Source organism: Meriones unguiculatus, chromosome 1, assembly GCF_030254825.1.
Source record: "Meriones unguiculatus strain TT.TT164.6M chromosome 1, Bangor_MerUng_6.1, whole genome shotgun sequence".
NCBI classification, from domain to species: domain Eukaryota; kingdom Metazoa; phylum Chordata; class Mammalia; order Rodentia; family Muridae; genus Meriones; species Meriones unguiculatus.
In genome coordinates this window covers 181,598,857-181,617,634 of record NC_083349.1, presented here as the reverse complement: position 1 = coordinate 181,617,634, position 18,778 = coordinate 181,598,857, and the positions used below count along the sequence as shown (strand labels likewise).

The 18,778-nt window shown below is 43.8% G+C and overlaps 1 protein-coding gene across 5 annotated transcripts in view; it reads right to left on the bottom strand.

Moving 5' to 3' along the window:
* Sik3 (SIK family kinase 3) overlaps window positions 1–18,563 on the bottom strand; it is a 208,178-nt gene extending 189,615 nt beyond the window's left edge. For 3 of the 5 annotated variants that reach the window (XM_021639754.2, XM_021639756.2, XM_060373130.1), the window contains exon 1: window positions 18,256–18,562. In XM_021639754.2, coding sequence (XP_021495429.1) covers window positions 18,256–18,528 — 273 coding nt within the window. In that variant the 5' untranslated portion in view covers window positions 18,529–18,562. Of the gene's footprint in view, window positions 1–18,255 lie in introns of all 5 variants that reach the window. The other 2 variants (XM_021639755.2, XM_060373131.1) reach the window with 2 other exon arrangements.
* Window positions 18,564–18,778: the final 215 nt, after the last annotated feature.

Sequence of the window (18,778 nt, the reverse complement as noted above, 5' to 3'; positions counted from 1 at the left end):
CTGAATTTATTTCTATTTAAACATGATTTAATATTATGTTTGTGTGGAGATACGTGTGCACATAAGCATAGATGCCAGTCATTTGCCAGAAGAGAGAGAAAGATCCCTGGAGCTCAAAGTCATTCTACGTGAGTGCTAGAAACTGATTTTTTTTTTCTTTTTTCAAAACAGGGTTTCACCTCGTAGCCCTGGCTATCCTGGAACTCGATCTGTCTACCAGGTTGGCTTGAACTCACAGAGATCCACCTGCCTCTCTGCCTCTCTGCCTCTCTGCCTCTCTGCCTCTCTGCCTGCCTCCCTCTCTCTCTCTCTCTCTCTCTCTCTCTCTGTCTCTCTGTCTCTCTGTCTCTGTCTCTGTCTCTCTCTGCCTCTGCCTCTGCCTCTGCCTCTGCCTCTGCCTCTGCCTCTGCCTCTGCCTCTGCCTCTGCCTCTGGAGTGTTGGGATTAAAGGCATGCACCAACCTCACCCAGCTAGATGAATTCTGAAAGAGTAAGAAGTGATCTTAGCTTTCCAGCCATCTTACAAGCCTTGAAGTGGGTTTAAAGACAGTTAGGTGCCAGAAGCTAGAGATGTCTCACAGCTGATAGACTGCTGGCCTAGCATACCCAATAAGTTCTAGCTACAGCACCTCAGGAACTGGGTCTGGCACACCCGGGCAGTCCCAGTACTTAAGAGATAGAGGCAGTAAGATTAGAAATTCAGGGTCATCCATAGCTACAAGGTGAGTTCAAAGCCTGCCTGTCTCCAACAACAAACAGAAGTAAAGACAGACCCAGAACTAAGTACAGTATAGCAAGTTCTTCAGAAACCAAGATGGAACAAAAGTGGAAGCTCCCTCCCTGACAGCTTTCCTAGTGCTGGAGGACACTATGCGTGTTGCTGGAAGAGAAAGTCATTAACTGTGTTATCCAGCTATGAACCCTACAAACTGTATACCATTCAAAACTGCCAGACAAGATATGTACAATAGCGGCCTATTAAGGCCTATCAATCACTTTCTAATTGTATTTGAGGCCCACTGCAAACAAACACACAAAAGCACTCCTAGCCAAGCACAGTGGTACAAGCCTGTAATCCCAGCACTCAGAGAGGCAGAGGCAGGTGGTTCTCTGTGAGTTTGAGGCCAGCCTGGTCTACAAAGTGAGTCCAGGACAGCCAACGCTACATAGAGAAACGTTGTCTCAAAAAATAAAAAATTAAAATTAAAATTAAAAAAAAAGCACTCTAGTACTGCAAACCTGCAAAGGCCCATGCCTGCGAAGTTCATAGGCACCGGGGTCAGGACCTACTACTATTACTTTGCTAAATGCACATGGTGTCTTGTGAGTTTGAGGCCAGCCTGGTCTACAAACTGAGTCTAGGACAGCCAAGGCTACACAGAGAAACGTTGTCTCAAAAAAAAATTAAAATTAAAATTAAAAAAAAGCACTCTAGTACTGCAAACCTGCAAAGGCCCATGCCTGTGAAGTTCATAGGCTCCGGGGTCAGGACCTACTACTATTACTTTGCTAAATGCACATGGTGTCACACTGTGTTCTAAATGTTTATGTTTATACCCACAGATTAGTGCATCACTCAGCCTTGACCAGAGAATCTTCTCTTTGAAGTGGGCAGTTGTTATGGCAGAGGCTCACAAGTGGTCAAAGTGGTGAGAATAAGTGATTGTAGAATGCTCAACCACAAATGGGACATCTATAGCATCTCCTCCAAGGCTCAGGGAACGAGGTGGAAGAGGAGGAAGAATGTAAGAAACAAGGAGGAGAAGGAGTGACATGACACACTAGCCTCTGGACATTAACATGGCAGTTGCTGTGAGCTCATAGCAGCAGCTATCTTCACAAGGCTGAGCCCATCAACATTCCATCATGGGTGGGGGAGGCCCACCCCTCTCTCAGAAACTACTGACCTCTGGCAGTTGATGGTTGCCAAAGGTCATATTCCTCAGTGGTGTAGCCACTGGTAAATTGTCCTTGCTCAAGTAAATAACCCCTCATCCAAGCTCAGGTAAACGACCCTAATTAACTGCAAGGGGCCAGAGACATACGAACAAAAAGACATGAAAAGAGGAGAGGGACTTGAAGAGAGAGTTTAGTGAAAGGAGCAAGAAAGAAGTACAGACAGGAATAAAGCAACACACACACACCTATACATATGTACAGATATATGAAGTTGTGGGGGAAAAAAAAAGGAAGTACAAGGGGCTGGAGAGATGACACAACAGTAAGAGCACTTGGCTGTTCTAGAGAACCTGAGTTCCATTTGTAGCTCACAACTATCTCTAATTCCAAGGGATATGACACCTTTTGGTTTCCATGGACACTAGGCACACACACAGGGCACAGACATACATAAGGGTAAAACACTCATACACATAAAACAAAATAACTTTTTTAAGTGTGTGTGTGTTTAAGAAAACTTCTTCAGTAGGTAACATCCCCCAAGTCATTCCTAATATATAGGCTGACTCAAAAAAGATTAAATGTTTAATGAGCACATTAAGTAGACTCTCCTATGCAATGGCAACAAGTATTACTGTGGGAGATTACAGTACTTCTCACCCTGTGGTATATTATATTTGGTGGGCTTAAGAACGGCCCACCAAATGTACTTTTAAACATAGTATTATCAGAACAAGTAAAGAGAACATAATCAGTGGGGTTGGGGACCTGTAACAACACGCTGCTTTTTTTTTTTTTTTTAACTTTGGCAGTACTGGAGACTAACTCTAGGATAACATCTACGCTAGAAGGGCTCCACCTCTGAGCAACAGCCATGACTCTTAATGTTGCTTTTTTAAAATAAAGAAAGAAAAGATTGGGTATAGTAACTGATACCATAATGACAGCACTCAGGAAAATGAGGCAAGAGGATGACCCCAATTTCAGGGTCAGACTGGACTACACAATGAGTTCTAAAGCAGCCTAGGCTACAAAGTGAGGCCTTGTCTCAAAATAAAAATAAGTAAAGCCAGATGTGATAGCACAGGCCTATCATCCAGTACTTGGGAAGTGGTGTCTGGAAGATCAGTAGTTCAAGGTCAGCTTCAGCTTGAAAGAAGATTGAGGCCTTTCTACCAGGGAAACATAAAGTCTCTCTCAAAAAGAAAAATCCATTTCTGGCTTTTGTTGTTGCTTGGTCTGGTTTTTCGAGACAGGGTTTCTTTGGGTTGCATTGGCTGAACTGAAATCACTCTGTAGACCAGGCTGGCCTCCAACTCAGAGGTCCACCTGCCTCTGCCTCCCAAGCGCTGGTTTAAAGATGTGTGCCATCAAGCTCAAAAGGGACTGTTATTTAAAAACTAAAATCTTAGAAACAAGTATAAGACTTGAGGTTTAAGGGTTTCATGTAAGACGTCACACAGGAAGTTCATAGCCAGCTTGGGCTCTGTAAGAAGCTCCCGTCTGGGGAAAGGTCCAAAACTGGCAGCCTGAGTTCAATCCCTAGAACCCACCAACTCCACAAAGTTGCACTCTTGACCACGTGCACTGTGTAGCACACGCACCCAAACAGGTACATCATACACAAACACACACACACAAAATCACACATAACACATGTTAACAACGCTTTTAATAATTAATAATAAAATTTAAAAACCCAGGCTCAAAAGGGGGTGATTTGGTTATAAACACCATTTTCTCTAGACAAGGAATCATCACTTTCCTTGAAATATATTTTATAAAATTTGATTATTTTGTAAGATATATATTAGGCAAAAAAAAAAAGTTTTGACATCTTTGAGGAAAAAGAAAACAATACCCTGGAGAAAGAATTGAATGAAAACAAAACAAACAAACAAAAAATCGGAGGGATGTGGTGGCACACGCCTTTAATCCCAGCACTGAGGAGGCAGAGGCAGGCAAAGTGCATCTCTCTAAGTTTGGAGGCCAGCCTGGTCAACACAGCAAGTTCCAGAACAGCCAGGGCTACACACACAGAAACCTTGTCTCAGAAAGCAAGACAGAAAGAAAAAAAAGCAAGCAAGCAAGAAAGAAAGAAAGCAAACAAGAAAGCAAGGAAAGAAAGAAAGAAAGAAAGAAAGAAAGAAAGAAAGAAAGAAAGAAAGAAAGAAAGAAAGAAAAGAAAGAAAGAAAAGAAAGAAAAGAGGAAATCAGTTCAATGAGCATACAGAAAAAAAAGATAACTTTAAATATGATTTCGGAGTTCAACTTTCTGTACAGATAAGAGAACAGAATTAAATGTAAAATTTCTGTGCTGCAGATAAGACTACAAGAAAGTCAAAGACAACTCACAGAATAGGAGGAAATATTTGTAAGCATATATTTAATACAGAACATTTCTCTAGAATATACAGAGAAACCCTAACCAAGCATAGTAGACATGTTATGCCTCTGCAAACCCAGAGATGGAGAGAGGCTAATGCAGGAGCATCATGGGTTTGTAGCCAGCCTGTGCTACATGCCAAGACTCCTTCTCAAGACAACAACAAAAAAGTAAAAAGTTTAAAAATAATAACTCCTGTAACTCAACAAGGAAGACAACCCAATTCTAAAATGGGAAAAGGATATAAACTGACATTTCTCCAGGAGACATACATAACCTTCATTTGCATGTGAACAGATGCTCGACACCATTAGTCATGAAGCATGCAAATCCAAAGCACAACGGGATGCCACCTCATATCCAGCAGATGACTAAACCCAAACAGGAGACTACATTTTTGTAGAAGCAAACTAGAACCCTCATAATGTTGGTGGGGATGTAAAGTGGGCAGCCACTCTGGAAAGCACTTGGCAGATCTTCATGAAGTCACCATATGAAAGCAATTCTACTATGAGGTATCTACGCAAGGAAAATAAAAACATACAACTACACAAAAATGTGTACATGAATATTCATAATGGCATTATTCATAACAGGTAAAAAGCAAAAGCATCACAACATGTAACCCAAACAAGAATAAACAGAATGTGGTATATCTATACAGATGACTATTATTCAGCCATGAAAAGGAAAAAAATTCCAGAAAAGGCTGGGTGGCTCAACCTTGAAAATACTGTGCTACATGAAAAAAGCCAGATAAAAAAAGTTAAGTATCATATGATTCCACTGATAAAAAATGCCCAGAAGAGGTAAATCTACTGAGTTGATTGTTGGTCCTTTAAGGCTGGGGGAGAAGTTGAAGAAATGAGAGTGAGCCCTGATGTGTATGGCTCTTCTTTTAAAGGGAACAAAAAGTGTCCTAAGCGTGTAGCGGTAACAGCTGCACAACTATTAGTTTTAAAATCTAAATTGGATAATTTATAGCATATCTGGACTATACCTGAAGAAGCAGTTGTGGCTATCTTAGTGAAAAAGACTGGATGCTCTGATAAATTATGCTGTTTTCCCAAAGTCAGGCTGCCATGTAGTGACACATGAAGCTGAGACACATCCTAACACCCCAGAACTGTTCACTGCTGCAAATGGTCTTACGCAACTCGGATAGGGGCCCCAAAGGGCTGGAAAAAAACATCACTAAGAAAAGAAAGAGAAATCTAGATAACACAACTGAAACTTTTTTTTTATTTTAATTTAGGGCTGGCAAGATGACTCAGTGGGTAAAGGTTCTTGCAGCTAAGCCTGAGGACCTGAGTCTGAGACCCTCATGGTAGAAGGAGAGAATCAACTCCTGAAAGCTGGCCTCTGACCTCTACACAAAATTTCTTTTTTTTTTTTTTTTTTTTAAGAGAAGAGAATACAGTATGTCTCCAAAAATGAATCTGTGGTCTCGAACGTCAACAACCATTGACACATGGCAGAGACTGTGACTCAGTGTAGCCATTCTCCTTTCCTTGATGGTGCAATTAGAGCATGTAGCTGCTGACTCAAAGGGAAGACAATGAATGCAGAAGAGCTAGTAGGCTCCAATCACTGGCTCCTCTTCTACATGTCAGAGGCTCATGAGTAACACGCTTCAAACAAGTTATTTTCTTCCTCAGCACTGTAGTATTCTTTAAAGAGACCCGAAAATACCATCTCAACGACTACATTCACAGAAGCTGTTTAGGTACAATATGTAAAAGCCCTAATTCTGCAGCTGACTGGGACACAAAGATCATGGCCAGAGACAACTACTCCATTCGGCTAGAATAACAGTATGGCTGTTGAGTCAGAATTGGAAAATAAGCCAAGAACATACAATCACTAAAATCATTATTTCACGGGTTTAAAAAAAAAAAGAGCTACTAAAAAACTCAAGGATTGTCAGAACTCTGCTTATGCAACATCGGAACATTTTGACAGAAGGAAAGGACAACAGGAGGCAGGAAGCAGGGAGACAGAAGTAAGGAATCCTGCAGGTGCCCAAGCAATCTAAGAAACACACAGCCCTGTTCCTGTCTTCCACAATAAAAACAATTCTGTTTCTCATGGCATCCGAGGAAGACTGCCTGCCAGAGACGGAACACAAGTTTCTACATGAAAATGTCAACTTGTTCCATGGAACACTACACTGGCAGTGAACGGATGTAAACCTTTTCATCTCAAGATTTGGGGCTGTTTCCTTCCGAGTTTTTTAACATCATGGCCCATTATCAAATTCAGTTCAACTCATGGAAATTCTAACATAAATGGACAAAAATACCACCCAAATGTACATAGGATAGTAAAAGACTCTATAAAATATTTTGTCCTGAAACACCTAGCAGCTTTAGCTTATTTATAATTTTAAATTAATGCAAGTAAAAGCGCATGTATGAATGAAAATGCTATAATGAAACCCATTATTTTGCATGCCAAGTTGTTTTTTTAAGTTCAATAATTAAGTTCATAGAAAACACAATCATCTTCTAAAGGTGCTCACTAGCTTCAAAAAGAAATAGCTCTCACTAGTTTAAAAAAGAAATACCTTAAAGGGTGAAGAAACACACCTTTAATCCCAGCACTCAGGAGGCAGAGGCAGGTGGATCTTTGTGAGTTTGAGGCCAGGCTGGTCTATAGAGTGAGTTCCAGGACAGCCAGGGCTACACAGAAAAGACCTGCCTCAAAAAACAAAACAAAACAAAAAAACCCTAACCCAGATGCTCTCATGAGCCACCTCAAGCAATGTGACACACTAAATGATGCTTCCCTTTCTCTCTGCACAACATGCACTGTCCCAAACCATCAGCTACAACCTTGCACACTTGGGGACTTTGCTGACCTTGTTGCCTGTATGCTCACTGGTAATTATTTTCCAGTGGAACCCATGGACTCACACACTCTACCACTGAGCCACACAGCCAGTCCCTAGTTTCTTGTTTTCATACCCATTCATATTAATTGCTCTTCATATTTATAATGATGTGAGTTAATTAAATACCATGGAAACTAATAAAAATTACAAAGGTGGAAAATGCTTTGGTAAAAACTAAGCATTCAACATGAAAAACACTTAGTAAAGTTTTTAAAGTAAAATCAAATTATAGGTGGATGAGACATGGACAAGAGATTGACGAGAGACCACAAAAGCCAAGAACTTAACTCCTACCACTTTAACAATGTCTTATCTCCTGTTCTGCTTCAACAACAGAGCAAAACTGGAAATCACAATGAATTATAGGTGTGCTTAATGGAAACATGAAGGAATGCCAACCAGGACAAAGAAAGTCCCTTGGCCTTGCAGCCAAATATTAGTCAATGTGTTTCTTAAACCTACTGCAAGGAAAAAGGAGGCAGGGAAACTTGCAGAGGTTTTTCTTTTGTTTTAAAATCTCTGGGCAGGAAAGGTGTCTCAGTGGTTCAGAGTGCTTACTGCTCTATCAGAGGACCTGAGTTCCAGCCCAGCATACTCGACTGGCACACAAACACCTGGGAAACCCCCTCCTTGTCTCTATGGGCACCTGCATATATACAAATTTAAAAATTGGCTTTTTGTGACAGGGTTTCTCTCTGTAGCCCTGGTTGTCCTGGAACTCACTCTGTAGACCAGCCTGGCCTCGAACTCACAGAGATCCACCTGCCCCTGCCTCCCAAGTGCTGGGATTAAAGGTGTGCGATACTGCTACCGGGCTTAAAATAAGCATTTTAACATCTCTTTTTAAAAACTTAAGTGATACCAGTGGCTGCAAATATTGCTCAGTAGTAGAGCACTTGCAAGGCTTTGTATTTGGTCTCCACTACTACACACACATTGGGGATGGGGGACCACATCAGTGATAATGTATGGATTTTGTTCACACCTAATTCAAAACAAGAAAATAATAATAATAATAATAATAATAATAATAATAATACATAAAGCCAAAGCTAGACACCGAGGCCTGCCGTATCTGTAGATTAAGGCAGGGCAGTTTGGGCTTGAGGCCACCTTGGGCTACATAATGAGAACTTGTCTCAAAAGTAAATAAGTAACAAAGAGGAACATAAAGGTTCCGGTGGTCAAACAGCCTGCCTTGTGACGCTCCCCTTCTCTTCTGCAGTTCATTGCCCTTAGTGAGAGGTCCAGATAGAAGGGTGCTTCAGCAGCAGCCAGGGGAAAGTTGGCTCCACAAACCTGGCTCAGGGAAAGGCCTCAGAGGGCTGAGCAGGCCCTCTTCCAACCAGTGTTCCATCTGGGGGCAGGGTCAACAGGTACAGGAAACCCTCATCCCTCCACAGGCAGAGAGGCCAGGTCAGAAAGCCCACCCAAGTGGCCAGCCAGTGGAGGGCCTTCTCACCCACTGCTTGCGAGGCTAGCCCTGGTGCAATCTTTCTGGAAAGCAATGTGGCAATAGAAGTATCCGGTGTCACACAAACATGTGTGCCCTCTGGCCTAGTAATTTCGCTGTTAACAAGCTATCTAAAGCAAGAGATCAAAAATACTCCAAAGATTCAGGTGCCCAAAGTAGTTGCCACAGAAGATTTATGAAACAAAAACCCTTTATAAAAAAGGCTCAAAAAACAAAACAGTAGTCACATCCCCAAAACTATACGCCCATTAAAACTATCTGCTTATGGGGCTGGGGCCAGGTAATGGTGGCTCATGCCTTTAATTCCAGGCAGAGGCCAAAGTGGATCTCTGAGTTTGAGGCCTGCCTGGTCTACAGAGTGAGATCCAGGACAGTCAAGGCTACACAAAGAAACCCTGTCTCAAAAAACAAAAAACAGAAAAATAAAAAACCAACCAACCAAACAACAACAAAACCCTAAAAGCTTATGAATGGCTCCCACTGACAGTACAAAGAGGGCCAAAGAGGTAGAAACACAGCAGTATGAACAGGCCCACATTAGTTTTCAGTACATAGGCTGATAAAAGTATTTTAGAGTATCAATAACTACTGCCTCTGGGTGGCAGGGTTACGGATTACACTTTCCTGTCTGCTTCTTCAAAATTTTCTGATTTTTCCCAAAGTTGTTCCAGGAGCACAATGCTATTTTTATGAGGAAAAAAAAAGGAAAAGATGGTAGAAGAGACACAGTAAAAACAGACAGTGTGGTTGCGGTAAAAGAATTTATTGTGCCTAATTTGGCTTCTCTTCCTTTCTCCATTAGATCCAAGCTACATGTATACAAATGCTCCTTTAACTTAACCCCTTGTCTGCCCTGAGATAATAAAATATAACTTCTTGTACCAATAGCTGCTACTTTTTCCATACACATGACACAAAGAAGTCTAGTTGAATTAATCCATCGAAGTTTAAAACGAATAAGTAATTCGTGGAAGATCACTGGCCAATATGGAATTTTTTTTTTTAAACTGGATCACGTAGGTATAAAGCAAAGAACAAGAAGTCGGAAGTTCTTTCAGGAAGAGACCACAGCCTGACAGAGAGAAGCACCTCAAAGCAGAAGGGAAAAGCTGGAGGCACTAGCTGACCATTCTGACCATATCTGGGGTGTAACTAAGGGAAGTAAGCCCATGAGGCTTGGGTTTGAAAGAGCTTTCCATTTAAGACAAGGAATTATGGGCTGGGGATGCTTCTCTGGGGCAGTGTTTGCCAAATATTCACTAGGCCCTGGGCTTGAGCCCTAACCTACCGGTACAAATAATACCATATAACACAGGGATTTTGCCTGAAAGGGTGATATATGCCTATATCCCACCTTTCAGAAGCTGGGTGGAGGGGATCACATGAGCCAGTAAATTCAAAAGCAGTCTGGGCAACACAGCAAGATGCTATCTTCAAAAATAGTCTAACAGTTACTAAGAAGACAGCAGGGCCTGAGACATACATGACTGAACATATAAGGACGCTTGCCACTCGGTCCGCCAACCTACATCCCATCTCATGGCATGCTATCCCATCATCCCATCCCATCCCATCCCCAGGATCACAAGGTAGAAGAAGAGACCTCTCAGAAGGTGTTCTCTGACTTCCACTAGCACATTGTGACATGAGCATGCGTGTCTATGTGAGCACACAGTACAGCATGATGGTGCCTATGGAAATCAAAGATATCAGATCCCTTGGAAACCCCGATGTGGGTGCTGGGAACCAAACCCAGGTTCTCTAGAAGAACAGGAATCACCAGGCCATCGCTCTAGCCCCTCCAGCTTACTTTTTGAGACAAGTTTCTCAAAAAACCTGAAAAGCAGCAATTAGACTAGGCTCCCTAGTTAGAGCCCTGCCAGCCTCTGCTCCCAGCACCTCACTGCCACTCTCCAGGAGCTCAGGACCTAAACTCAGTCCTCACCCTTGTACAGCAAGCACTTTATGCACTGAGCCACTGCAGCAGTCCCCCGTTTCTATTTTCCAAACTTTGCTAGGCTGGTCCTGGTGTTGAACTCTAATCCCAGCACTCAGGAGCAGAGGCAAGCGGATCTCTGTGTGGCCAGCCTAGTCTATACGGTAAGTTCAAAGAAAGACAGAGGTACATAGAGAGAGTGTATCTCAATTTTTTTTTTTTTTTTTTACTGATGGATGTGTGAGTAGGTGGGTGAGTAGAATGAATTAATGAATCAAAGTACCAATGATCAATGAAATGACTCTCTTTAGACTTTCAAAAAAAAGTGTGAGCGGTGTTCTTAGTGCCTAAGGTAGCTGATTGCTACCTCTTTGAAAGGCTTAATTCTGAGTGGCAGGGTCTGTCTCTACCGGGCACAACTTGCTAGGCCACAAAGCATTACTAAAATAACCTTCTGATGGTGCATCCAACAGTTTTGCATTAGCTGATGGGATTCAACTCTAAACGGGTTAAACACAGGCCTTTCAAACTCATTCATCCCAGACTGCTGAGGCTTCCCAATGATGTTGCCTTGGCTATTTATTTACCAATGATTTACTATGCAAGGACAAAAGCCCAAAAGACTATATATACTCTGGATATTAACATAAGTCATCCATAGGATGACACAGGATGACTTACGATAGTATATATAGTCATCCAACTCTACCAATACACCAGTAAGGGAGTTACTCTTCATTAAAATGGGCCAAGAATCACCTGATGGGCAAGGGACAGTCACACAGAGAACATGTATAGCTCAGGCCAGAAATTAGGACCAAATTAAAAACTCCAAATAAATAGTTCCCTTACCTTTGTCTATATCACCAGGGTATGTATGTGTCTAGCTGTAAGATAGTGCTGTTCTTTCTGTGCCCAATAAATTCAACATGGATTTGCTGTCTAATCATGTTAAGTGTACATTCTCTAATAAAGTGAAAGAATCTATGCTGTTAAATTTGACTACCTCCCCTGCCTCAGTTGATACTTAGATAGGAAGGTAGATAGGTAGATAAATAGGCATGACAGGGTTTTTTTTTTTCTTCCCCCTCTTAGCCATAAAATAATCAGCACAGGTTTTGAAAACACACCAAGCAGAAGTTATCTATGTGCTGCTCTCTGATGTCAACCTCCTGGTCATAGCCAATTCACAATTATACTAGAAGGCCTGCATAAGCCTTCAGACAGCCCCTTCTCTCTGTCTGAATTCACTTCTTATCATCCGTCCTCTTAGCACTAGCCACATGGCCTTGGATCTAAGCTTTGAATGGTCCTTTCTGGCTCCAGGGTTTCCACACTTGCCACTCCTTCTACTTAGAATGTTGTGTCTTCTCAGTCTTTCAAAGATGGACTTTCCTCATCACTCACATCTCAGCTAAAGTACCATCTTACTTTCCATGGCCTATCTGAAGTTTCTTCTCAGGGTTTTTGTTTGTTCGGTTGGTTTTTTGTTTGACTGATTGATTGTTTTTCCGATAGGGTTTCTGTGTTGCCCTGGAGGTCCTGGAACTCGTCCGTAGACCAGGCTACCCTTGAATGGAACTCAGAGAGATCTGCTGCCTCTGCCTCCCCAGTGCTGAGGTTAAAGGCTTGCTCTGAAACCACAACCACCATGAAGCTGGTAGTGAGGTATTTGTTTGTTTGTTTTTCAGAACTCTTATCTATCACCAACTATTTAAAAGTAAATTCTAGCTGAGTGTAGTAGAGCATGCCTTTAATCTCAGCACTGGAGGAGAGGGGGAAGAGCTGATCTCTTACTAGTTCAATGCCAGCTTAGTCTATATAGCTAGAACTTGTGAAAATAAAGAAAGAAAGAAAAAGAAAATTTCAGGATGCAGATGGGTCTTTGTTTATTTATGTGTATGTTCTTTTCTCCATAGTGCAGTCCAAAACTAGAGCCCATCAAACAACCTGTATGAATGAATGAATGGGTATGGGGAAGATTCCACTCATAGCAGAAATGTCTTAGGTACCTTTTACAATTTCAGAGCCTCTTGTGAATAAAGAACATTTCTTTTTATTTTCAGAACATTGATTTTGTTCTCTTTTATGCCATGCACCAAAAAACACTAGGCAGGCTGATGCTTGGAAAATGAAACAGCACTTCTGGCCCAGAGACAACTGGTCTGGGCACCTCCAGCTTGAGCCAGATCTATGACTTTCTAGGGAGTTGGCACCACAGTCAGAATGTTAAAATAAACATCTTCGATGCTGAAAGTGGAATACTGGTGCTCTGACTCTGCAAAGGCTAGTCCTTGGTCTTAGCACTTCACAGAAGTTCAAGCAAAGGAGGGACCCCATCACAAGGAGGTAATGGTAATCTCTAGATAATCTAGATAATCTAGGGGCGGGACTGTCAACCCTAAGGTATGATTGCAAAAGCAGTTTACAGTTTTTCTTTCTTCTATTTACTAATGAGCCTGTTCCTGCTTTCTAAAGGGCACAAATGAGCTCATCTGCTTCATTAAACTCTTCTTTAAAGGCAGAAGTCAGGCCTTTAGTCTGCTTTGAGTCCTCGTGAACTGAATCTACAGTAAAACACACCCTTCACAAATGTGTCACTGAAAATCTTTGGAATGAGGGCTTAGGGTAAAATGTTTTCTGTGACACATGTAAATTCTGAAATCCTGAGCTGAGGATACATCATCCTCAAGGGTAGAACACTTGCCTAGTATACATGAGGTCCTGGGTTAGATGCCCAGTGCTGGGGGTAGAGGTTGCCATGAAGCTGGAAACCAACCCTTCTAAGTATCACACTGAGTACATAAAGCAAAGTGTAAATTATTCTGTTTTGGGGTGGTAGATAAGAGTTTAGGGTGGGAGGTGGTTCTGATTTTGTTTCTCTGTGACAAGGTCTCACTTCTGAAACTCTAATTGACCTAGATCTTGACCTGCCTCAGCCTCCCAAGTGCTAGGAACAGATATGTATGTGCCACTAAGCCCAGGTAAAATGTGTGAACATTTTTCATATTTCCCACCAAATTTAAGTGAATCTCCGAAGAAACGATTGCATGCCAAAAAAAAACAAAAAAAAAAAAACAGTTCCCTCATCAGTATGACAAAAATTAGTTAAAATAAACAATGAAAATTTGAGCCAGGCGAGGGGCTACCTGTAATTGAGCATGCCAAAGATAGGGGTAATGCGCTGAAGGCTAGGCTGGACTACTTCAGAAAAATAATAATACGGGGTTGGAGAGACAGCTCAGTACACTGGATGCTCTTTCAGGGGACCAGGGTTCCCCAACATCCATAAGGCTGGTGGCTCACAACAGTTCCAGGGGACCTGGTGTCTTCTTCTGGCCTCCAGGGGCATCAGTGGCAGGTGGTGCAGAGGCAGCCATGCCAACAAAACACTCTTACACATTGAATTAATTAGTTAATTTGAAAATAATTTTAAAAATAAAAAAAGAAAGGAAAAAGCCAGGTGGAGTACACACCTATAATACAACATATTAGAAACTGAAGTTTCAAATTCAAGTCCTCTGTGGGCTACACAGAGAGAATCTGGGGGTTAAAAAAAAAAAAGGTTGAAGATATGCATCAGTGGTACAAATACTTGTGTAACTGAGCTCAACCTCTAGCACTGCTAATAAGTAAATATTTTGAGATGACCCAAAAAGCCAATGTTTTTATCAGGTAAGTCTCATGTTTAAAAAAAAATTTAAAAATAAACAAAATAAAATCAAATTTAACGAAAAACTGTTCTGAATGAGTTTCATAGCCCAATGTGGTAGATAATGCCTATAATCCCAACACCAGGGAGTCTGAGGCAAGAAGTTCATCAAGAGTTTTAGACCAGCATGGACTACAGAGTATTACATCAGAAAACTTCAAAGTAGCAATTGGGTTGTTTTTTATTTGTTTATTTGTTTGTTTTCTTGCATGAAAGCATTGTATGCACCTTGTGCCTACCTATTCAAAACCAATGGCACTTGAAGTCAACAGCTCTTCCCCAGGTGTAAAATGCAAAAGAGGATGAGCCAGTCTTACTCAGCGACTACAGAGAATGATGAGGACATTTCTTACCTATTTCTTAAGTGCCAAAACTGCATGGGTAGCATTACACATAGCAGTTGATCTTCCCAACACTCAAACCTGTGAGGTGAGTGCTACCATCATCCCATTGTAGATGAAAAGAATCCAAGCACAGAGAGGTTGAGCAAGTATTCAAGGGCCAAGCACTGGCCCAGTATTAACCAGGAGAAGGTTCAAACCAGGCAGTTTCAGGCAAGGCAAAAGCTCTTACCACAAAACAGTGACAGGCAACTGATGGATACATGCTGAAATAACAGCCTACAAATATTTGGCCAAAAGCTTTCCTGGTCATGTGCAGTTCTTTAAGTACACACGGAATGTAGTTATTCTTTGTTCCATTCGTCCAACTAGCTCGAAGGCACAACTAGGCACAGGAAGCAGACTGTAAGTAATCGGAGAGGGGAAAATCTATTAAAAACTTAATACGTTAGAGTTCTACCAAAAGAACAGAGAACCTTGGGCTATGTGTCTCAAAAGAAATTAAAAAAGGAAATCAAAGCAGGTAGGGCAAAGACAGCGTGAGCTGCTGACCAAAGCCTGTGGCTCCTGGGAGCCTTCTGCAGTGACGCTGGAGGCACTGCAGTGCTGCCGATGTCAGTCTCAAGGCCTGAAAGCCACGCTGCAAAGGTCCCAACGACCAAAGCAAGACAGCTCCTTTTCGCTTCACTATTTTATCCGCCTCTGGGTCCTACTCTGGGAAGTTTGAGTTAACAGAGTTTGGAAAGGAGCCAGCTTCACTTATTGTTGGACAGAGTGCAGTAGCTTAGTCAATAAATGAAGTTTGCTTTAGCTTCTTAGTCCTTGGAATGGGTCACGTAGGAAAGGGGTGGTCATAAATAGTTCTCCGATGTGCAGAAAATGCCTTTTGCCTGACCTTCTTCTGCCAACACAGGCATCGTCATCAGAATTACCTGTGTCTGATTTTTATACGCAATTAGAAGAAAAGCTCAGACTATTCACTGACATAAAGAAACACAAAGAAAAAAATCATACACCTTTAAAAGAGTAAATAAATAACCTATTGTACAAAGAGATGGGGAAGAAAAAGAATCGTTTGCCTCCGTTTGACCTGACTGCCGAAGACAAACACTGCAGGACCAACGCAGGAGAAAAGCCTACCTTCCTGAATAACAGGCGCAGTAGCTCCAGAGGCTTCTAGTACCTAGGCACCTTCCCTGCCGTTATATAACCAAACCATGGCCTTAACAGGCCATCACACTGTATGTCAGAAGCTGCTGGGCACAACTCAGCTGCCAGTGTTGAAGGACCCCTTCCAAAATGAATTCAGATAGGCAGGAAACAGGCCAAAATGTGCCCATGGTTCACCCTGAGAACGTGACAGCTCCTTGTGAACTGAGCTTCATTCTTGTCGTCAGAGTCACTTAAGTAGCAAAAAGATAGGGCACTTGGAACCGGAGCTAGGAAATTGCACAGTGCCACAGAAGCACCAACAAATGCTGGGGTGGTCTCTTCCACACATGCAACTCATTGTCCTAGCCATTTCAGTCTCATTCAAGTCTGAATATTTCCATACATAGGAATTGCATAACTGCACACCACAAACGATCAAAGATAAAAACCAACATAAACAGTGACACCCGTCTATAAACAAGCCAATACTGTAAAGGCTGCAGTCCTAAAGGATACCATGGTCTCAGAGAAAAACTGAAACACACACACACTAGAAAGCAGCCAGACCAACCATAATTAGGCACCCGGCTTTGCTGACTACTGAAGACAGAAATGTCCCTTTCATATATAAAGCCAAGAATCAACTGTTTGCAATTATGTTTATAAGACACTCAACCCAGCTTGTCATAGATTTTTTTTTAATCAATATTTTGGTGTATCTAAGAGCTGGATGATTCAAAATTCTTTAAATCATAGAGCACATAGCCAGACAACCAATTATGTTTGTGGAGTCCATTTCCCAGAGATCAGAGCAAAAATAATCACAGAGGCAGAGGTGGAATGGGGAGGGGGAGAAGCAGCAAGGAACTGGCGGCATGTTGTTTGTAAACACAAGCCTGACTTGGCCAACAGTAAACAGGGTTCCACACGTTATGGGGGTAAGGCTCAAACTACAGCTGTGGGTCTGAGGGATTGCAACAGGAGAGGCGCACTTGAGTTGGTCGCTGGGTCTGAAGACTTGAGGCCCTCTGGTAAAAACTGACAGAAAGGCTTGAAGGGGTCCCACCAGAGGAAGTGAAACTGACCAATCACCCCTCCACCGCCACACACCAGCCACCCTAGGAAGAAGGGCCCCTTGTAGTCTTTGACGGAGAAAGGCAAGGGAAGGAACCTCAGGTTGCAAATAACGAGTAAAGGCCCAGATAAGTCAATCAGCTTCTGGCAGGGAGTGACTGCCATAAAAGCCAAAACAAGGTAGGCAAAGATAACCAGCGGCTAGGGTGACCAGGTGAGGGGAATCGGTGTGGCTCTGGTAGGAAGCTGCGTAAGTGGTAAAGGTTTTTCATTAGCCAAACTGAAGACAAACTCAAGCTACTGTTTTAAACACAATGAATGAATATGTTAAAAGTATCCATTCATGTGAGGTGCTGGGCAAAGAATAATCAGGAATTCAAATGGGCTTTGTGGGTTCCATCAAAACTAAAGGATTCCTCGATACTCTTAATGAAGAAGGCTATATAAAAGTGCTACCTCTATTTCCTTAAAAAATATTTTATGTGTATACATATATGGTTTCCTAATTGACCTTGGCCAATTTCACTACTACAGCTCCTCAAATCCCTTGGGAACCAAAGGGCCCAAATGAGTGTAATTCTCTAGTGTCAATCCCACGGTTCCCTTCTCCACTGAAAAGCCCACCCTGAGCTCCACAAAGCCCATAATTCCAGACCCTCTGACAACTAAAAATAACCAGCAAACCATCTATCCTAAATTGTTTAACCCTTGGTTAGCTAGAAACCCAGAACCCTTGGGACATCTGGTCATAGGTCCCTTCCATTTTCCCCCTTCCCCGTTTTCTTCACTGCTTCCTCCAGTAATTAAGTATACTATACTTCCAACTGACACCATCTATCAGTCTTAAATAATCAAACGTGGATTCTATCTCTGTCATAGGTGCCAGGTCCTTCTTATCTCCTGGTGCCTTGCACCCACTGCACACCCTCTGTCCGTGCCCCAGCCGTCCCTAGGAAGGCTGAGGCAGCCAGTTTGAGCGTCTCCCCCATCCTGTGGTCCACATTTCATATGCCCCTGCCCTCATTCTCTGATGGTTTCCTAATTGCTGGTTCCGGAGTCTTTCTGGCTTGCAGTCCGCCGGCCCCCGGAGAGTTCCAACGCCTCCTTTCCAGTCACCCCCCCCCCCGCCCGCCCGCCCGCCAGGACCCTGCGCACAGCCCTAAGGACTCCTTCGGTGCCCAGCTGCTCAGTTCCCGGTGCCCTCCCCCCCACCCCGGCGCCCCTCCGCCCCTCCCCTGAGAGGTCCCTGCCTTCTCCCGCCGCCGCCACCGGTCCCCACTGCTGACCCTGACCCGAGTCCCCGGGAATCGCGGACTTTCCGGCCCCGCCGCCCTGCAACGCCCCCCGGGCAGCGCAGCCCGCGGCCGCGCGGTCCCCAGCGCCACTACCTTGGCCTTGGTGACGAGGTGCGTGGCCCGCTTGACCACAGCGAAGTTGCCCTTGCCGATGGTGCGGTCGATCTCATAGTAGCCGATGCGAGCAGACATTGACCCGCGGGAGGCCGGGGCTGTGGGACGCGACGGGCCGGCGGCCGGGGGCACAGCGGCGGGGGCTGCCGGGGGCCCCGCGGCAGGCGGAGGCAGCAGGCGGCCCGCCGGCCCGGCTCCCCCTGCTCCGGCCACGGCAACCCCGCCAGCTCCGCTCGCCGCCGCCGCCGCCATCTTGTTGTGCAGTGAAACCTCCGGGGCCGCGGGGAGCCGGCCGGGGGGGAGGGGGCGCGGGGGGGCCGAAAGAGGGGGGTTGCCGACAGACGTCACTCCAGGAGGCGGGGCTCCCGCGCCGCCGGGCGCCCGGCACCATGGCAACCGCGCGTCACGTGCGGACGCGCGTCACTGCCCGGAGCCATGGCAACCGTGACCTCACCGGGCGAACTCGACCTTCCCGCGTGGGTCCCTGTTCCTGCGGCGCTGG